Source organism: Oncorhynchus kisutch, unplaced genomic scaffold, assembly GCF_002021735.2.
Source record: "Oncorhynchus kisutch isolate 150728-3 unplaced genomic scaffold, Okis_V2 scaffold728, whole genome shotgun sequence".
Classification (NCBI taxonomy): domain Eukaryota; kingdom Metazoa; phylum Chordata; class Actinopteri; order Salmoniformes; family Salmonidae; genus Oncorhynchus; species Oncorhynchus kisutch.
The window spans coordinates 92,126-114,098 of record NW_022262673.1 but is presented as its reverse complement, the minus strand read 5'-3'; the positions used below and the strand labels follow the sequence as shown (position 1 = coordinate 114,098).

The 21,973-nt window shown below is 41.2% G+C and overlaps 1 protein-coding gene across 6 annotated transcripts in view; it reads right to left on the bottom strand.

Annotated features, from left to right (window-relative positions):
- Positions 1 to 286: 286 nt before the first annotated feature.
- Positions 287 to 21,973, bottom strand: part of LOC109884157 (adhesion G protein-coupled receptor B3) — a 107,494-nt gene continuing 85,807 nt past the window's right edge. For all 6 annotated transcript variants that reach the window (XM_031816011.1, XM_031816012.1, XM_031816015.1 and 3 more), the window contains 5 exons: positions 16,791 to 16,830; positions 8,124 to 8,920; positions 5,714 to 5,749; positions 4,515 to 4,619; positions 287 to 1,633 (listed from right to left, as the gene is read on the bottom strand). In XM_031816011.1, the coding sequence (XP_031671871.1) occupies positions 1,445 to 1,633; positions 4,515 to 4,619; positions 5,714 to 5,749; positions 8,124 to 8,920; positions 16,791 to 16,830 (1,167 nt within the window). In that variant the 3' untranslated portion in view covers positions 287 to 1,444. The remainder of the gene's footprint in view (positions 1,634 to 4,514; positions 4,620 to 5,713; positions 5,750 to 8,123; positions 8,921 to 16,790; positions 16,831 to 21,973) is intronic.

The window sequence follows — 21,973 nt, the reverse complement described above, 5'->3', positions numbered from 1 at the left end:
CGGCCTAGGAACAGTGGGTTAACTGCCTGTTCAGGGGCAGAACGACAGATTTGTACCTTGTCAGCTCGGGGGTTTGAACTTGCAACCTTCCGGTTACTAGTCCAACACTCTAACCACTAGGCCCTGAACAGGCAGAACGACACACTGTTTCTTAAGCCGTCATTGAAAATTTGTTAAATAAAAAATGTTAGCACAAGGTATAAACGGGGCTTCTGAGGAGAACCTGTTGGTTTAAAGAGCAATACGTCTGACAAAGGCATGACCACCAGATAGACTTGACACGTTCTCTGAAGCAGTACGAACACATGTCCTCTTTTATTTACATTCCTTGTTCAAACGTTAACATTTTATAACGCTATATAACGCTTGATCAAGTTGGCATTTTCTTCTCATTAAAATAAATTGGCACAAGTAAAACATATGTAGACAAAAGTTTATTTACACCATACAACATTTTTCATTTTTAAATATTTTATACAGGGCTGCAGATGAGAGAGTTTTAGCCGAGATTCTTCAAGCAAGATTCTGCAGTATTAAAGTTTGTGAAATATATTATTCATATAAAAGTGAGTATTACCTTTATTGCATTTAAAGCAATGAAGAATGTAGCTTTGACAAACATTCATCTTTATATGACAGAAAAGTCCTCTTTGCCTGACACTCTCGCTCATATATATTTTATATTATAAAGTAAAAAGTATAGTAATGGCCAAACAGACTTGTTATAAACTTTTTAAAAACCTGCATAAATATATACATTGTGCTTCCAGGGTCCAGTTTTGTGAAATATAAAACTGGATCCAACGAAGCTGGGATTGACATTGTATTATGTCTTCATTTAGCTTTTGAGGTTTATTCATCTAGAAAGATTTTCACCTTTTTGAAACCAATTCTTCTTACCATGGGTACTCTGAAACACATGATGGTAAATATTGTACACCCACCTGGCTGGCCCGCTGCACTAAGTACACTAGTGAGAATACAAAAAGTAACACTGATGATTTTTGTTGTATTTTTTGTTGTATTTTTTCCTCCTGTCCTCTGTGTTTTCCTCTTAAATGGTATTGGCACATCATGTCCTTGTCATCCTCCTTTAGATCCAGATATGTACTAGGCCAAGGCTGTTAGGACAGTCTGTCCATTTTTTCAGTGCAAAATACATCCTTTCCCCTTTCCTCCATGTCCTGGTTATCATTTTTCTCCTGGTTTTCCTCTTCCTGGTTTTTACTTCCTGGAAGTCTCCTTCCTGGAGTGCATCCAACATGTCACCCTATTCCCTATATAGTGCACTACTTTTGACCAGAGCCCTATGAGTCCTGTTCAAAAGAGCCCTTAGGGTACTGGTGAAAAAGAGGCCTATAGGACCTGGTCATAAGTAGTGCACTTCATTGGGAATAGGGTGCCATTTTGGACTCATTTCCTGGTTTGTTTAGATCAGATCAGATCAGACCTCTGTCTGGAAGTCTCCTTCCTGGACGTCTAAGGGGAGATTGACACACTTCTCCCACTCTGCTGCGGTCATCTCCAGAGAGTCCTTGGGGTCAGGGTCTAGTGCATTCATACTGGCGTAGTTCTGGTACTCACAGGCTGGGTTGTAGCTCTCCCAGGGGTTCTTGTTGGCCATGGCCTTGTCCTTGGGAGGACAGGGACAGGTTAGCAGCAGATATGGACAGGGACATAGCAGGACATAGCAGGTAGCATGCCTTACAGTCACTAAACATGGTTCACTATAAATTGTTACTATATGTTATACCACATATCCTTTATATGTGATATATAGGATAGGGTCAGGGATATATACATACAGGGATATGTGAGGGTTATTACTTAGAAGGGAGCATGCCTCACTGTCACTGGTTACAGTTCTTCTTCTTAAACATTGGGTAACATTGGTTAAATACATTTGAATTTCATCACTTTAAAACATTTATAAACATTAATATGAAAGTTATAATGGATTATCCATGAAAGTTATTATAAAGTGTAGCAAAACAATGGATTATGCAGAGACTTTGAATCATGCTGTACTGCCTCTATGCATTGATCACCTCAACTAATGTTCTGGTAGAGCATATTAATGGTGTAATGGTTCTATGAGAAGTGTACGAAACAAAAGGTAATGATAAGTATCTCAAATGTGAATAATATGGTTAGATTATATCATGGAAGAAATCAAATGAATAGTGCGTTCCCTTCCAGCTGAATAACGGTGAAGAGGAACTAGAGGATGAGCTTCCACTGTGTCTGACTGTGTGCCGTTCTGTTCCCATAATCTGGATGTACTCTCACTGACACTCACAAAGAGACTAGTAGGGAGTCAAATGGGACAGCGAGCTATCGGAGCTGTTACTATGCAGTCAGGGAACACACAACGGTCACTAATGTTGTCTGAAGCTCTGGAGCCTGCCAGCTATTCAGCCAGCCCAGCCAGCACTGCAGTACATTTAATCTGCCAGCCCAGCCAGCACTGCAGTACATTTAATCAGCCAGCCCAGCCAGCACTGCAGTACATTTAATCAGCCAGCCCAGCCAGCACTGCAGTACATTTAATCTGCCAGCCCAGCCAGCACTGCAGTACATTTAATCAGCCAGCCCAGCCAACACTGCAGTACATTTAATCAGCCAGCCCAGCCAGCACTGCAGTACATTTAATCAGCCAGCCCAGCCAGCACTGCAGTACATTTAATCAGCCAGCCCAGCCAGCACTGCAGTACATTGAATCAGCCAGTCCAGCCAGCACTGCAGTACATTTAATCAGCCAGCCCAGCCAGCACTGCAGTACATTTAATCAGCCAGCCCAGCCAGGACTGCAGTACATTTAATCAGCCAGCCCAGCCAGCACTGCAGTACATTTAATCAGCCAGCCCAGCCAGCACTGCAGTACATTGAATCAGCCAGTCCAGCCAGCACTGCAGTACATTTAATCAGCCAGCCCAGCCAGCACTGCAGTACATTTAATCAGCCAGCCCAGCCAACACTGCAGTACATTTATTCAACTAGACCAGCCAGCACTGCAGTACATTTAATCAGCCAGTCCAGCCAACACTGCAGTACATTTAATCTGCCAGCCCAGCCAGCACTGCAGTACATTTATTCAGCCAGCCGAGCCAACACTGCAGTACATTTATTCAGCCAGCCCAGCAAACACTGCAGTACATTTATTCCAGAAGAAAAAAAAAGAGAAACAAAGGGATGTCGTTTTCTATATAAATGTCCTTGTGGTGGTTACTAAGCAACAAGCAGAGAATTACACTGTGCAGTGGGGCTGATTGAAATGTGAGAGAAGAGAGAGAAGATTACATGACATGGCAGGCCGAGGGGCTAACTGCCTGCCTACTTGCATGCCGCAGAGCTGACACTATTCTCACACAACAATAGGCCTGAGTGTGTTTTGGTCAACAGGCCATTTTCCCAGGATACAGTGCAGAAAGCAATGCAGAAAGCATTCACTCAGTAGTGATCAATCCTGAATGACCATGTCTGGTCTCTTGAATGATACACATCTGGATTTGAATGGATGAACACTAATTCAGATGGACTACCACGACAGACAACCATCTCACAGTGGCTCTTTTCAATACATCTATGGTACATAGTCTTAACCTTGCCACCCCCCCCCCTCCCCAATTTGCTGGGTGGTGGTAAAGAGAGCCAAGCAGGATCCTTTTCTCGATTCCTTGCATCCTTGTCCGAGTAGAGGGACCTTGGACCTTCTCCTTCAATATGGTTGAGAAGTAGGAGAGGAGTGAATCTGCAGACTGCCTAAATTAGATAATGCCTACCCTCTCTCAGACAGGATCTCTCAACTAGAGACTAGTCCCCCACCTCACCAGTAGCAGCTGGCAGGCCTGTTAGGTATAGGGCCATGTCACTGAACCCCCTCACCAGTAGCAGCTGGCAGGCCTGTTAGGTATAGGGCCATGTCACTGAACCCCCTCACCAGTAGCAGCTGGCAGGCCTGTTAGGTATAGGACCATGTCACTAAACCCCCTCACCAGTAGCAGCTGGCAGGCCTGCTAGGTATAGGACCATGTCACTGAACCCCCTCACCAGTAGCAGCTGGCAGGCCTGCTAGGTATAGGGCCATGTCACTGAACCCCCTCACCAGTAGCAGCTGGCAGGCCTGCTAGGTATAGGACCATGTCACTGAACCCCCTCACCAGTAGCAACTGGCAGGCCTGCTAGGTATAGGACCATGTCACTGAACCCCCTCACCAGTAGCAGCTGGCAGGCCTGTTAGGTATAGGGCCATGTCACTGGATCTGTTAATTTGCTCAATGACTCACTAAGTGTGTTGCTGAGCGGATGGACATCTAAAAAGACTATCTATCCTGACATTATCTTGTTTTATACTCTAATTGGTCGACAACCACCAGCTTCGACCAATCACCCCACCTGGATCTCCTCCAGCGCTGTAATTGGTCTACAACAGACGACCGCTGACCAATCATCTCCCTCTGCCCTTCACCATTTCCTGTTACTGCTGATTTCCTGTTCCTGGTATTATTACTCACCATGCTGCCCATATTTGGTATGTCTTGAAATCGATCCAGGGTTTGAAATTTCTGATTCAGTTCTTGGAACAGCTCCATGTGTCTTTTCCTGGTGTGCATGACTTTCTGCAATGGCAAGGGGTTCGTTTTTGGTTTGGAAATCAAAGCCAATAATAGGATGGAGATTATAATGCAATGTGTTATCCTCTCCAACCCGTACACCTTTCTGAAAAGCATTTCATCTGCCAATGGTATTACGGCAAGCCTGAGACATATTAAAGGGGCCAATGTCGTTTAAGTATTTTCTTGCATATAATGTAAGCCAGTTGAGTAATTACATATAATTTATGGCCAATTTTATTATCAAATCTACCTTTTGCATTTATGCAGAATAGTCAGATTACACAAATTTGATGGAGAAATGGAATAAACCCACAGAAGTGGTGTGAGACATTTGTGTCTTGGGCTGTCAGCCAATGTCATATTTTCCATAGAAAAAGTGCAGAAGTCAGGTGTGAAATGTACATGTGACCTCATAAAGCGTAACAGTTTTCAAATCAACTCATAGCCGATGGATGTATGTAGGAGATGGGGGGGAACAACATGAGCAGGGGAGATTTGCTGGCGGCCCTGTACGGGTTTAGATTGACAGCGTTGCTTTTACCTTAACTACGCCACACATCAATACATCTGTTTTGTGTCAAAACCATGTTACTCCAATAAGCTTAAGTGCTACACAAGGTAGTAGTAAAATTAAAGGGTAGGGTAAACACAAATGCTCAGTGTAACAACAGTAGTAAATTAAAGGGTAGGGCAAACACAAATGCTCAGTGTAACAACAGTAGTAAATTAAAGGGTAGGGCGAACACAAATGCTCAGTGTAACAACAGTAGTAAATTAAAGGGTAGGGCGAACACAAATGCTCAGTGTAACAACAGTAGTAAATTAAAGGGTAGGGCGAACACAAATGCTCAGTGTAACAACAGTAGTAAATTAAAGGGTAGGGCGAACACAAATGCTCAGTGTAACAACAGTAGTAAATTAAAGGGTAGGGCGAACACAAATGCTCAGTGTAACAACAGTAGTAAATTAAAGGGTAGGGCAAACACAAATGCTCAGTGTAACAACAGTAGTAAATTAAAGGGTAGGGCGAACACAAATGCTCAGTGTAACAACAAAAGCCTGAAGCATGCACTTTGCCAACCAGTAAATTGACTTACTTCAAAGTCCAGATCTTGGTAGCGCGATTTTCTTCTCTGAAGACAAAACAAACATATTGCGGATAATTAGACAGTCTGTTAACATGAGGGGTCATTAACTTCTGAATACTATAGAAATTCTAATTATATTAATGAACACTAAATAGCATTCTAACCATGACAAAATAAGCCCATTTTATTTTATGGCAACAACGTGACGATCTTCTCACTTGAACACAGCTACACATTCATTCTGTATTTACCTCTGTGGAACATAACAACAAACAAAACCTTAATTTACTTAAACCAACACTTCAACAGTCTTCTCCACTCCAGCCTACCTCTAAGGTTACCCAACACTTCAACAGCCTTCTCCACTCCAGCCTACCTCTAAGGTTACCCAACACTTCAACAGCCTTCTCCACTCCAGCCTACCTCTAAGGTTAAATCAAGACTTCAACAGTCTTCTCCACTCCAGCCTACCTCTAAGGTTAAATCAACACTTCAACAGTCTTCTCCACTCCAGCCTACCTCCAAGGTTAAACCAACACTTCAACAGCCTTCTCCTCTCCAGCCTACCTCTAAGGTTAATCCAACACTTCAACAGTCTTCTCCACTCCAGCCTACCTCTAAGGTTAAATCAACACTTCAACAGCCTTCTCCACTCCAGCCTACCTTTAAGGTTAAATCAACACTTCAACAGTCTTCTCCACTCCAGCCTACCTCTAAGGTTAAACCAACACTTCAACAGTCGTCTCCACTCCAGCCTACCTCCAAGGTCAAACCAACACTTCAACAGTCTTCTCCACTCCAGCCTACCTCTAAGGTTATCCAACACTTCAACAGTCTTCTCCACTCCAGCCTACCTCCAAGGTCAAATCAACACTTCAACAGTCTTCTCCACTCCAGCCTACCTCTAAGGTTAAACCAACACTTCAACAGTCGTCTCCACTCCAGCCTACCTCCAAGGTCAAACCAACACTTCAACAGTCTTCTCCACTCCAGTCTACCTCTAAGGTTATCCAACATTTCAACAGTCTTCTCCACTCCAGCCTACCTCTAAGGTTACCCAACACTTCAACAGTCTTCTCCACTCCAGCCTACCTCCAAGGTCAAATTAACACTTCAACAGTCTTCTCCACTCCAGTCTACCTCCAAGGTCAAACCAACACTTCAACAGTCTTCTCCACTCCAGTCTACCTCTAAGGTTATCCAACATTTCAACAGTCTTCTCCACTCCAGCCTACCTCTAAGGTTACCCAACACTTAAACAGTCTTCTCCACTCTAGCCTACCTATAAGGTTACCCAACACTTCAACAGTCTTCTCCACTCCAGCCTACCTCCAAGGTCAAATTAACACTTCAACAGTCTTCTCCATTCCAGTCTACCTCCAAGGTCAAACCAACACTTCAACAGTCTTCTCCACTCCAGTCTACCTCTAAGGTTATCCAACATTTCAACAGTCTTCTCCACTCCAGCCTACCTCTAAGGTTACCCAACACTTCAACAGTCTTCTCCACTCCAGCCTACCTCTAAGGTTACCCAACACTTCAACAGTCTTCTCCACTCTAGCCTACCTATAAGGTTACCCAACACTTCAACAGTCTTCTCCACTCCAGCCTACCTCTAAGGTTAAACCAACACTTCAACAGTCTTCTCCACTCCAGCCTACCTCTAAGGTTAAACCAACACTTCAACAGTCGTCTCCACTCCAGCCTACCTCCAAGGTCAAACCAACACTTCAACAGTCTTCTCCACTCCAGCCTACCTCTAAGGTTATCCAACACTTCAACAGTCTTCTCCACTCCAGCCTACCTCTAAGGTTACCCAACACTTCAACAGTCTTCTCCACTCTAGCCTACCTATAAGGTTACCCAACACTTCAACAGTCTTCTCCACTCCAGCCTACCTCCAAGGTCAAATTAACACTTCAACAGTCTTCTCCATTCCAGTCTACCTCCAAGGTCAAACCAACACTTCAACAGTCTTCTCCACTCCAGTCTACCTCTAAGGTTATCCAACATTTCAACAGTCTTCTCCACTCCAGCCTACCTCTAAGGTTACCCAACACTTCAACAGTCTTCTCCACTCCAGCCTACCTCTAAGGTTACCCAACACTTAAACAGTCTTCTCCTCTCCAACCTACCTCTAAGGTTAAATCAACACTTCAACATTCTTCTCCACTCCAGCCTACCTCTAAGGTTAAATCAACACTTCAACAGTCTTCTCCACTCCAGCCTACCTCTAAGGTTATCCAACACTTCAACAGCCTTCTCCACTCCAGCCTACCTCTAAGGTTACCCAACACTTCAACAGTCTTCTCCACTCCAGCCTACCTCTAAGGTTATCCAACACTTCAACAGTCTTCTCCACTCCAGCCTACCTCTAAGGTTACCCACCACTTCAACAGTCTTCTCCACTCCAGCCTACCTCTAAGGAGCTCATGGATATGGTGGATCCCGTCTCGCTCCTCGACAGCCCTCCAGTCTCTTCCATCTCAGCCAGGAAGTTCTTTACAGCGGTTCGGGGTTCAAAGGGCAGGTTCTGCTGCATGTGTTCCTGTCCTCCTCCTGACCCATACTGCTGCTGTAGGTTCTGATCCATGTTCACCCCCATGTTCATGTGCTCCATGACCCCAATCCCGCCCATCCCCGTCGGGCTCATGTTGAAGTCCGGTGCCATCTTGTAGTGTTGCATCATCCTATCATGGGGCAGCGTATCTCCCATGCCCAGGCCCATGTTCATCTTGGTGGAGCTATCGTCCTTCAGGAGAGTGGGAAGTGTGTTACAGTTCCCAGATCCTGCTGCTGCCGCCGAAGCTCGTGGCATCACAATGTAGTCTGTCTCCATCATCTGGCCTTGGGGTGAATGTCCGCCCATACCACCCATACCGCCCATGCTGCCCATGTCGTGGCCACTGCCCATCCCGCCATGCCCGTGTCCGCCCATATCCTGGTCGGACTGACGGAGAGCATCATCGGTGCACAGGTAGACGGTGCGGCGCATGTCGGACACGCTGTCGCCCAGGCAGCCCTCACCCATGTCCCCCATGGGGCCCATGTGCATGCCGGGCTGCTGGATCATCACCTTGGAGATGATGTTGCCAGGTAAGGTGGAGTAGTTGAGGCCCTCCGGACCCTTCTCATCCTCCTCGTCATTCAGAGAGATGCGGGATAGGGTGCCGGTGATGGTCGCCGCGCGGCAAGAGCCCATGTCTTTGTGGAGAGCTGTGGAGAGGAGAGAAAGGGCAGTTAGTGGGGAATGAATACACCATACTGACAGACAGGGTAATTAGTGGAATGAATGCACCATACTGACAGACATGGTGGTTAGTGGAATGCAGGCACCATTCTGACAGACAGGGTGGTTAGTGGGGAATGAATGGACCATACTGACAGACAGGGTGGTTAGTGGAATGAATGCACCATTCTGACAGACAGGGGAGTTAGTGGGGAATGAATGCACCATACTGACAGACAGGGGAGTTAGTGGAATGAATGGACCATACTGACAGACAGGGGAGTTAGTAGGGAATGAATGCACCATACTGACAGACAGGGGAGTTAGTGGAATGAATGCACCATACTGACAGACATTGGAGTTAGTGGGGAATGAATGCACCATACTGACAGACAGGGGAGTTAGTGGAATGAATGGACCATACTGACAGACAGGGGAGTTAGTGGGGAATGAATGCACCATACTGACAGACAGGGGAGTTAGTGGGGAATGAATGCACCATACTGACAGACATTGGAGATAGTAGGGAATGAATGCACCATACTGACAGACATTGGAGTTAGTGGGGAATGAATGGACCATACTGACAGACAGGGGAGTTCGTGGGGAATGAATGCACCATACTGACAGACATTGGAGTTAGTGGGGAATGAATGCACCATACTGACAGACATTGGAGTTAGTGGGGAATGAATGCACCATACTGACAGACAGGGGAGTTAGTGGGGAATGAATGCACCATACTGACAGACATTGGAGTTAGTGGGGAATGAATGCACCATACTGACAGACAGGGGAGTTAGTGGGGAATGAATGCACCATACTGACAGACAGGAGATTTAGTGGGGAATGAATGCACCATACTGACAGACAGGGGAGTTAGTGGGGAATGAATGCACCATACTGACAGACAGGGGAGTTAGTGGGGAATGAATGCACCATACTGACAGACAGGGGATTTAGTGGGGAATGAATGCACCATACTGACAGACAGGGGAGTTAGTGGGGAATGAATGCACCATACTGACAGACTGGGGAGTTAGTGGGGAATGAATGCACAATACTGACAGACAGGGGAGTTAGTGGGGAATGAATGCACCATACTGACAGACTGGGGAGTTAGTGGGGAATGAATGCACCATACTGACAGACAGGGGAGTTAGTGGGGAATGAATGCACCATACTGACAGACTGGAGAGTTAGTGGGGAATGAATGCACCATACTGACAGACAGGGGAGTTAGTGGGGAATGAATGCACCATACTGACAGACAGGGGAGTTAGTGGGGAATGAATGCACCATACTGACAGACTGGGGAGTTAGTGGGGAATGAATGCACCATACTGACAGACAGGGGAGTTAGTGGGGAATGAATGCACCATACTGACAGACTGGGGCGTTAGTGGGGAATGAATGCACCATACTGACAGACAGGGGAGTTAGTGGGGAATGAATGCACCATACTGACAGACAGGGGAGTTAGTGGGGAATGAATGCACCATACTGACAGACAGGGGAGTTAGTGGGGAATGAATGCACCATACTGACAGACAGGGGAGTTAGTGGGGAATGAATGCACCATACTGACAGACAGGGGAGTTAGTGGGGAATGAATGCACCATACTGACAGACTGGGGAGTTAGTGGGGAATGAATGCACCATACTGACAGACAGGGGAGTTAGTGGGGAATGAATGCACCATACTGACAGACAGGGGAGTTAGTGGGGAATGAATGCACCATACTGACAGACAGGGGAGTTAGTGGGGAATGAATGCACCATACTGACAGACTGGGGAGTTAGTGGGGAATGAATGCACCATACTGACAGACAGGGGAGTTAGTGGGGAATGAATGCACCATACTGACAGACAGGGGAGTTAGTGGGGAATGAATGCACCATACTGACAGACAGGGGAGTTAGTGGGGAATGAATGCACCATACTGACAGACAGGGGAGTTAGTGGGGAATGAATGTACCATACTGACAGACAGGGGAGTTAGTGGGGAATGAATGCACCATACTGACAGACAGGGGAGTTAGTGGGGAATGAATGCACAATACTGACAGACAGGGGAGTTAGTGGGGAATGAATGCACCATACTGACAGACAGGGGAGTTAGTGGGGAATGAATGCACCATACTGACAGACAGGGGAGTTAGTGGGGAATGAATGCACCATACTGACAGACAGGGGAGTTAGTGGGGAATGAATGCACCATACTGACAGACAGGGGAGTTAGTGGGGAATGAATGCACCATACTGACAGACAGGGGAGTTAGTGGGGAATGAATGCACCACACTGAGAACTAATGTCAGTCTGTTCTGTATGATCTGTTTATTTCTTATTGTATGCTTATTTTAAATCATTCTGATTTCAAACCATTGTTGCATTTCAGACCATTGTTGCATTTCCTTTTGATGAATATATGTAAAAACAAAGAATTTAAATAATAATGCCAGGACACTTCGCACAAATTGAAACAATGAACCGGATGTGCCCATTTTACAGTGTAATGGCTATTTCCTCATACAGCTGGGAAGAAATAGACTAAACTTGACTACCGATCTCTTCAAATAGGACGCAGGGACACTACTTCAAAAGAGCCACTATAGAGGATTAGATGTCCCCGATATAACCAAAGTACAGAGCCGACAAGCCTCTGAGGAGGACTTTCCTCAAATTCCACCTGAAATCCCTGATACCTAAGACACCTTTTTATCTTATTACGGTTTGGTTCACCTTGGAAAACCCCCAAAACCCCAGACACATAACCAGGAGAGGCTAGCTTTTTGTTCAAAAGCTCCCTTGTCTGAAGTCAGAAATACCCTCTGTTTGGGGACAGAACATCCTGTACTGCTGTTCTCTGTGCATCTCTCCACCGCTGCAGAGCTGATGTCTGCGTCCCAAATGGTAGCATATTCACTACATAATGCACTACTTTTGATGAGAGCTGGTCGCATTTGCGGCCATTTTAATCTTGGCCTTCTGAATCCTCCACAGGGGAATTGCCTATTCGAAAACCAACAGGCTGCAAGGAGAACACAAGGTCAGCAGTGTGTGTGTGTGTGTGTGTGTGTGTGTGTGTGTGTGTGTGTGTGTGTGTGTGTGTGTGTGTGTGTGTGTGTGTGTGTGTGTGTGTGTGTGTGTGTGTCCAGCCTGAATCACCACAGAGTGGAGCAGGGAGATAAACAGTGGTGCAGAGAGAGAGAGGAAGGAGGGGTAGGGGGTAGAGGGTAGGGGGTAGGGTAGGGAGTAGAGGGTAGGGGGTAGGGGGTAGGGGTAGAGGGTAGGGGGTAGAGGGTAGGGTAGGGGGTAGGGGTAGAGGGTAGGGGTAGGGGTAGGAGGGTAGAGGGTAGGGGGTAGGGGGTAGAGGGTAGGGGGTAGGGGTAGGGGGAGTGGGTGGGGGTGGGGTAGAGGGTAGGGGGTAGGGGTAGATGGTAGGGGGTAGGGGGTAGGGGGTCAGTCATTATGACTGCTCATGATTTATAATTTTTTATATTACTCTGCCATGTTTTAAGTCTTTAAGTCTTAATATCAACAACAGAACTGGAGTTATAACCAGTTTTAAGAAGGCATGTCATTTTTTGGAAAGGTTTTCCCCTGTTGCCCCTGCTTCTCCCAACAGTAGGGCCTGCTCCACTCCTTCTCCCAACAGTAGGGCCTGCTCCCCTCCTTCTCCCAACAGTAGAGCCTGCTCCACTCCTTCTCCCAACAGTAGGGCCTGCTCCACTCCTTCTCCCAACAGTAGGGCCTGTTCCACTCCTTCTCCCAACAGTAGGGCCTGCTCCCCTCCTTCTCCCAACAGTAGAGCCTGCTCCACTCCTTCTCCCAACAGTAGGGCCTGCTCCACTCCTTCTCCCAACAGTAGAGCCTGCTCCACTCCTTCTCCCAACAGTAGGGCCTGCTCCCCTCCTTCTCCCAACAGTAGAGCCTGCTCCACTCCTTCTCCCAACAGTAGGGCCTGCTCCACTCCTTCTCCCAACAGTAGGGCCTGCTCCACTCCTTCTCCCAACAGTAGGGCCTGCTCCACTCCTTCTCCCAACAGTAGGGCCTGCTCCACTCCTTCTCCCAACAGTAGGGCCTGCTCCACTCCTTCTCCCAACAGTAGGGCCTGCTCCACTCCTTCTCCCAGCAGTAGGGCCTGCTCCACTCCTTCTCCCAACAGTAGGGCCTGCTCCACTCCACTGCCCAGCTGATAATCACTCCACATTTGCCTGAAAACTATACCAAAACTAATTTCACACATATAACAACAAATTACATAAATGAAGTAAAGTATGGGGGAGTTGATGAGTGAGGGGAAGCGAACAATGAATAATTATGTAATCACCAATTGTGAATGAAGAACACGGCGGGCCATTCTATTGTAATGATCTATTCTAATTATGGGCCTAATATGAAAATGGTATGTTCCCTCTATCAGTTCACCAAATTAAAGCAGTCTTATCAGTCTACTCTGGACTACTTGGAGTAGGCTACACAGGGAGAGCATGCGTAATTAGAGTAGGCTACACAGGGAGAGCGTGCGTAATTAGAGTAGGCTACACAGGGAGAGCAGCGTAATTATACACTACCGTTCAAAAGTTTGGGGTCACATGTTTTTGAAAGAAAAGCAATTTTTTTGAGGACAAGTACATTAGTGTCTAGTTTGAGAAACAGACACCTCAAAAGTCCTCAACTGGCAGCCTCATTAAATAGTACAAGAATAGACTGGCGAGTTTCAGAAGAAAATTATTTGTTTCTGGCCTGTAACCGAACCCAAAAATGCTGATGCTCCAGATACTCAACTAGTCTAAAAAATGACAGTTTTCTTGCTTCTTTAAATCAGGACAACAGTTTTCAGCTGTGCTAACATACACGCAAAAGTGTTTTCTAATGATCAATTAGCCTTTTAAAATGATAAACTTTGATTAGCTAACACAACGTGCCATTGGAACACAGGAGTGATAGTTGCTGATAATGGGCCTCTGTACGCCTATGTAGATATTCTATAACAAATCAGCCGTTTCCAGCTACAACAGTCATTTACAACATTAACAATGTCTACACTGTATTTCTGATCAATATGATGTTATTTTAATGGACAGAAAAATAGCTTTTCTTTCAAAAACAATGACATTTCTAAGTGACCCCAAACTTTTGAACGGTAGTGTAAATGCTGAATGGCTTTCAATATCTGGGAAAATATCCACATCGGGCAGCAGGCGCAAGTGTCGGAGAATGTGGTGATGAGGCTAGTGGAACCTTCGGGGCGGCAGGTAGCCTAGTGGTTAGAGCATTGGGCCAGTAACCAAAAAGTTGCTACATCAAATCCTCGAGCTGACAAGGTAAAACTCTGTCATTCTGCTCCTGAACAAGGCAGTTAATCCACTGTTCCCAGGCTGTAGTTGTAAATAAGATGTTTTTCTTAACTGACTTGCCTAGTCAATTAGATGTTAAAAAAGAAACCCTAGGTTGGCAAGGGGAGCAATGTCACCATGGAAAATGTCTTCATTTCACTGTCATTGGTGAACAACAAGCTTGAAAAGAAAACAAGTCTGGCCGGCACTATGAACAAAGTGAGTCAGGAGCTCCCTCCCTCTGTGCAAAATAAGGCACTGGCACAGCCGTGGTGTTGTGGTACAACGGTGTGGAAGAATGACAAGACAATTGGACACAATAAAGAGAAAACCAGAGACTATTACCAACTACAACCAAACAAAGGCATGTCAAAGTGTGTCAAGCAAGTGAAAGGTAGTCAAATTGTGTTTATTGTCAGGACAAGGAATAACAGCTAAATTAAATCCAACTGATGCCGTTGCATGAAGATGTACACAAGAACGAGCTGACAATAATTTGATTATTTTTAAAACTTATATTCATTATAATGCCTTTACTGCTTTTGTGCCGAGTTTCACGATTTATCAAGGTGTTATAATGATGTTGAGGCTACTGTTGTTTTCATCAAGGCCTTATGATGATGTTGAGGCCACTGTTGTTTTCATCAAGGCCTTATGATGATGTTGAGGCTACTGTTGTTTTCATCAAGGCCTTATGATGATGTTGAGGCTACTGTTGTTTTCATCAAGGCCTTATGATGATGTTGAGGCTACTGTTGTTTTCATCAAGGCCTTATGATGATGTTGAGGCCACTGTTGTTTCCATCAAGGCCTTATGATGATGTTGAGGCTACTGATGTTTTCATCAAGGCCTTATGATGATGTTGAGGCTACTGATGTTTTCATCAAGGCCTTATGATGATGTTGAGGCTACTGATGTTTTCATCAAGGACTTATGATGATGTTGAGGCTACTGATGTTTTCATCAAGGCCTTATGATGATGTTGAGGCTACTGATGTTTTCATCAAGGCCTTATGATGATGTTGAGGCCACTGTTGTTTTCATCAAGGCCTTATGATGATGTTGAGGCTACTGTTGTTTTCATCAAGGCCTTATGATGATGTTGAGGCTACTGATGTTTTCATCAAGGCCTTATGATGATGTTGAGGCCACTGTTGTTTTCATCAAGGCCTTATGATGATGTTGAGGCTACTGATGTTTTCATCAAGGCCTTATGATGATGTTGAGGCTATTGACATTTTCATCAAGGTCTTATAATGATGTCGAGGCTACTGATGTTTTCATCAAGGCCTTATGATGATGAGGCTGTTATCATGTTCAAATGAAATATTCATTCTGTTTCACAGTTGTTACAAAGGTACTCCACAAATAGAATTGATTGAACAATTAAATATATATATTTTACATTTAGCCTGCAGTAACTTCAACTAATGAAAATGCCATTGTGTTATTTCAAATAGAAAAAACAAATTGTATTCTAATGTTACCCAAATGTTTATTTTTGTGATAGCATTATCAAATATATTAATTACACTGTTGGCACTGTCAGGCCTCCTGAGTGGCACAGTGGTCTAAGGCACAACATTGCAGTGCTAGCTGAGCCACCAGAGATTCTGGGTTCGAGTCCAGGCTCTGTCACAGCTGACTGTCAGTTAGCCTTAATTCTCTCACAGCATCCAGCCTGTTTGACACAAAGCTATTTTCCACATTTTAGACCACTTTTTTTCTCAGGCCTCCATTGATTTAGTCACCCAAATCTTCACCATCCTACAAGGGTAAAAACTCCAATCAATTTGGAACGGATTATGATAGAGACATGGGGTTAGAACAATTGGTTTTGTTAGAGGAGTATTTACACAATGAACATTTACCTATTGGTCAAAATATGTGTTTGTGATTGGACACCTTACACACTCTTAAAAACACAATACTTTAAACATGAGTCATCAACAAAACCAATGAAAGCAGGGCTGCAGTGCAATGCTTTCCCAGCGGCCATTTTGTTAATGAACAACCAGTACAACGGGATGTTTAAAATGATAAGCGCTGTCATTATTATTCAAATTCACGACTCTCCCACTCTATCTTACCCTTCCCTTTGATATCAAACAATGCGTTTCATCCCACACAGAAAGCTAGCCGGCTTTCTGACACCTAACAAATGCTCTTTTTTCACTGAAGCCTCCCCTTTATCACTCCTCTCTGTGTCCCAAATGGCACCCCTATTCCCTTTATAGTGTGACCTGTGACCAGGGCCCATGGGTAAAGTAGTGAACTATATAGGGAATAGGGTTCCATTTGGGATGCAAGTCTGTTCTCACATCAAATGGGTCTGTTTTGATAATTAAGCCAGCAGGCGTCCAATGTGGATAGTGGGCTGTTACACAACCTGGGAAGTTATTTGATGTTGTTTATACCCCCATTGTGTCTAACCTCTTTTTAGGGCTTTAATTTCAATAGGCAATGTAATCAGGAGCTCATTAATTGAACGTGACACCTGTCTGTTTGTTACCTGATCGACAGGCGATGTCAACGTCTTTCTCAAAGTCCGTCTGTTGGGAGAGAAAAGACAACAGTGGTGAAAATACGGTCAGATATAGATGTAGACATAGATGTAGACGTAGATGTAGACATAGATGTAGACATAGATGTAGACATAGATGTAGATGTAGATGTAGACATAGATGTAGACGTAGAAGTAGACATAGATGTAGACGTAGATGTAGACATAGATGTAGACGTAGATGTAGATGTAGACGTAGATGTAGATGTAGACATAGATGTAGACATAGATGTAGATGTAGACATAGATGTAGATGTAGACATAGATGTAGACATAGATGTAGACATAGATGTAGACATAGATGTAGACGTAGATGTAGACGTAGATGTAGACGTAGATGTAGACGTAGATGTAGACATAGATATAGACATAGATGTAGACATAGATGTAGACGTAGATGTAGACGTAGATGTAGACGTAGACATAGATGTAGACGTAGATGTAGACATAGATGTAGACGTAGATGTAGACATAGATGTAGACATAGATGTAGATGTAGACATAGATGTAGACATAGATGTAGATGTAGACATAGATGTAGACATAGATGTAGATGTAGACGTAGATGTAGACATAGATGTAGACGTAGATGTAGACATAGATGTAGACATAGATGTAGATGTAGACATAGATGTAGACATAGATGTAGATGTAGACATAGATGTAGACATAGATGTAGATGTAGATGTAGACGTAGATGTAGACGTAGATGTAGATGTAGACATAGATGTAGACATAGATGTAGATGTAGACATAGATGTAGACATAGATGTAGACATAGATGTAGATGTAGACATAGATGTAGACATAGATGTAGATGTAGACATAGATGTAGACATAGATGTAGACATAGATGTAGACATAGATGTAGATGTAGACGTAGACATAGATGTAGATGTAGATGTAGACGTAGATGTAGACATAGATGTAGACGTAGATGTAGACATAGATGTAGACATAGATGTAGACATAGATGTAGATATAGATGTAGACGTAGATGTAGACATAGATGTAGACGTAGATGTAGACATAGATGTAGACGTAGATGTAGACATAGATGTAGACGTAGACGTAGACATAGATGTAGATATAGATGTAGACGTAGATGTAGACATAGATGTAGACATAGATGTCAGCATTGACACAACACAATACGTCACATATTGTGACACTGCCACAAGTGTGAGGTAATAGTACAAACTCTTGTATTTTCCTTTTCATGCTGTTACATTATATTATGTATTAGTTATGAATCTGTTATGTTATGAATCTGTTATGTTATGTATCTGTTATGAATCTGTTATGAATCTGTTATGAATCTGTTATGTTATGTATCTGTTATGAATCTGTATGAATCTGTTATGAATCTGTTATGAATCTGTTATGAATCTGTTATGTATCTGTTATGAATCTGTTATGAATCTGTTATGTTATGAATCTGTTATGTTATGTATCTGTTATGTATCTGTTATGAATCTGTTATGAATCTGTTATATTATGTATCTGTTATGAATCTGTTATGTTATGTATCTGTTATGAATCTGTTATGTTATGTATCTGTTATGTATCTGTTATGTTATGAATCTGTTATGTTATGTATCTGTTATGAATCTGTTATGTTATGTATCTGTTATGTATCTGTTATGTTATGAATCTGTTATGTTATGTATCTGTTATGTATCTGTTATGTTATGTATCTGTTATGAATCTGTTATGTTATGTATCTGTTATGTATCTGTTATGTTATGAATCTGTTATGTTATGTATCTGTTATGAATCTGTTATGTTATGTATCTGTTATGTATCTGTTATGTTATGAATCTGTTATGTATGTATCTGTTATGTTTTGTATCTGTTATGTATCTGTTATGTTATGTATCTGTTATGAATCTGTTATGTATCTGTTATGTATCTGTTATGTATCTGTTATGTATCTGTTATGTATCTGTTATGTTATGTATCTGTTTATGAATCTGTTATGAATCTGTTTATGTATCTGTTATGTATCTGTTATGTATCTGTTATGTATCTGTTATGTATCTGTTATGTTATGTATCTGTTATGTTATGTATCTGTTATGAATCTGTTATGTTATGTATCTGTTATGTATCTGTTATGTTATGAATCTGTTATGTTATGTATCTGTTATGTTTTGTATCTGTTATGAATCTGTTATGTTATGTATCTGTTATGAATCTGTATGTTTTTGTATCTGTTATGTATTGTTATGTTATGAATCTGTTTATGTATCTGTTATGTATCTGTTATGTATCTGTTATGTATCTGTTTATGTATCTGTTTATGTATTCTGTTTGATGTATCTGTTATGTTATGTATCTGTTTATGTATCTGTTATGTAACTGTTATGGTATCTGTTATGTATCTGTTATGTTATGTATCTGTTTATGTATCTGTTATGTATCTGTTATGTATCTGTTATGTTTTGTATCTGTTATGTATCTGTTATGTTATGAATCTGTTATGTATCTGTTATATATCTGTTATGTTTATGATCTGTTATGTTATGTATCTGTTATGTATGTTATGTATCTGTTATGTATCTGTTAGTTATGTATCTGTTATGTTATGTATCTGTTATGGCCTTTTATGTAGCTGTTATGTTATGTATCTGTTTATGTATCTGTTATGTATCTGTTATGTTATGTATCTGTTATGTATCTGTTATGTATCTGTTATGTATCTGTTATATATCTGTTATATATCTGTTATGTATCTGTTATATATCTGTTATGTATCTGTTATGTATCTGTTATGTATCTGTTATATATCTGTTATGTATCTGTTATGTATCTGTTATGTATCTGTTATATATCTGTTATGTATCTGTTATGTATCTGTTATGTATCTGTTATGTATCTGTTATGCTATGTATCTGTTATGTATCTGTTATGTATCCGTTATGTATCTGTTATGTATCTGTTATGTATCTGTTATGTATCTGTTATGCTATGTATCTGTTATGTATCTGTTATATATCTGTTATGTATCTGTTATGTATCTGTTATGTATCTGTTATGTTATGTATCTGTTATGTATCTGTTATGTTATGTATCTGTTATGTATCTGTTATGTATCTGTTATGTATCTGTTATGTATCTGTTATGTATCTGTTATGTATCTGTTATGTTATGTATCTGTTATGTATCTGTTATATATCTGTTATGTATCTGTTATGTATCTGTTATGTATCTGTTATGTATCTGTTATGTTATGTATCTGTTATGCTATGTATCTGTTATGTATCTGTTATGTTATGTATCTGTTATGCTATGTATCTGTTATGTTATGTATCTGTTATGCTATGTATCTTGTTATGTATCTGTTATGTTATGTATCTGTTATGCTATGTATCTGTTATGCTATGTATCTGTTATGTCATCTGTTATTATCTGTTATGTATTGTTATGTATCTGTTATGATATCTGTTATGTATCTGTTATGTATCTGTTATGTATCTGTTATGTATCTGTTATGTATCTGTTATGCTATGTATCTGTTATGTATCTGTTATGTATCTGTTATATATCTGTTATGTATCTGTTATGTATCTGTTATGTATCTGTTATGTTATGTATCTGTTATGTATCTGTTATATATCTGTTATGTATCTGTTATGTATCTGTTATGTATCTGTTATATATCTGTTATATATCTGTTATGTATCTGTTATATATCTGTTATGTATCTGTTATGTATCTGTTATGTATCTGTTATATATCTGTTATGTATCTGTTATGTTATGTATCTGTTATGTATCTGTTATGTATCTGTTATGTATCTGTTATGTATCTGCTATGTATCTGTTATGTTATGAATCTGTTATGCTATGTATCTGTTATGAATCTGTTATGTTATGTATCTGTTATGTATCTGTTATGTTATGAATCTGTTATGTTATGTATCTGTTATGTTTTGTATCTGTTATGTATCTGTTATGTTATGTATCTGTTATGAATCTGTTATGTATCTGTTATGTATCTGTTATGAATCTGTTATGTTATGTATCTGTTATGAATCTGTTATGTTTTGTATCTGTTATGTATCTGTTATGTTATGAATCTGTTATGTATCTGTTATGTATCTGTTATGTATCTGTTATGTATCTGTTATGTTATGTATCTGTTATGTATCTGTTATGTATCTGTTATGTATCTGTTATGTATCTGTTATGTTATGTATCTGTTATGTATCTGTTATGTATCTGTTATGTATCTGTTATGTTTTGTATCTGTTATGTATCTGTTATGTTATGAATCTGTTATGTATCTGTTATATATCTGTTATGTTATGAATCTGTTATGTTATGTATCTGTTATGTATCTGTTATGTATCTGTTATGTATCTGTTATGTTATGTATCTGTTATGTTATGTATCTGTTATGTATCTGTTATGTATCTGTTATGTATCTGTTATGTTATGTATCTGTTATGTATCTGTTATGTATCTGTTATGTTATGTATCTGTTATGTATCTGTTATGTATCTGTTATGTATCTGTTATGTATCTGTTATATATCTGTTATATATCTGTTATGTATCTGTTATATATCTGTTATGTATCTGTTATGTATCTGTTATGTATCTGTTATATATCTGTTATGTATCTGTTATGTATCTGTTATGTATCTGTTATATATCTGTTATGTATCTGTTATGTATCTGTTATGTATCTGTTATGTATCTGTTATGTATCTGTTATGCTATGTATCTGTTATGTATCTGTTATGTATCCGTTATGTATCTGTTATGTATCTGTTATGTATCTGTTATGTATCTGTTATGCTATGTATCTGTTATGTATCTGTTATATATCTGTTATGTATCTGTTATGTATCTGTTATGTATCTGTTATGTTATGTATCTGTTATGTATCTGTTATGTTATGTATCTGTTATGTATCTGTTATGTATCTGTTATGTATCTGTTATGTATCTGTTATGTATCTGTTATGTATCTGTTATGTATCTGTTATGTTATGTATCTGTTATGTATCTGTTATATATCTGTTATGTATCTGTTATGTATCTGTTATGTATCTGTTATGTATCTGTTATGTTATGTATCTGTTATGCTATGTATCTGTTATGTATCTGTTATGTTATGTATCTGTT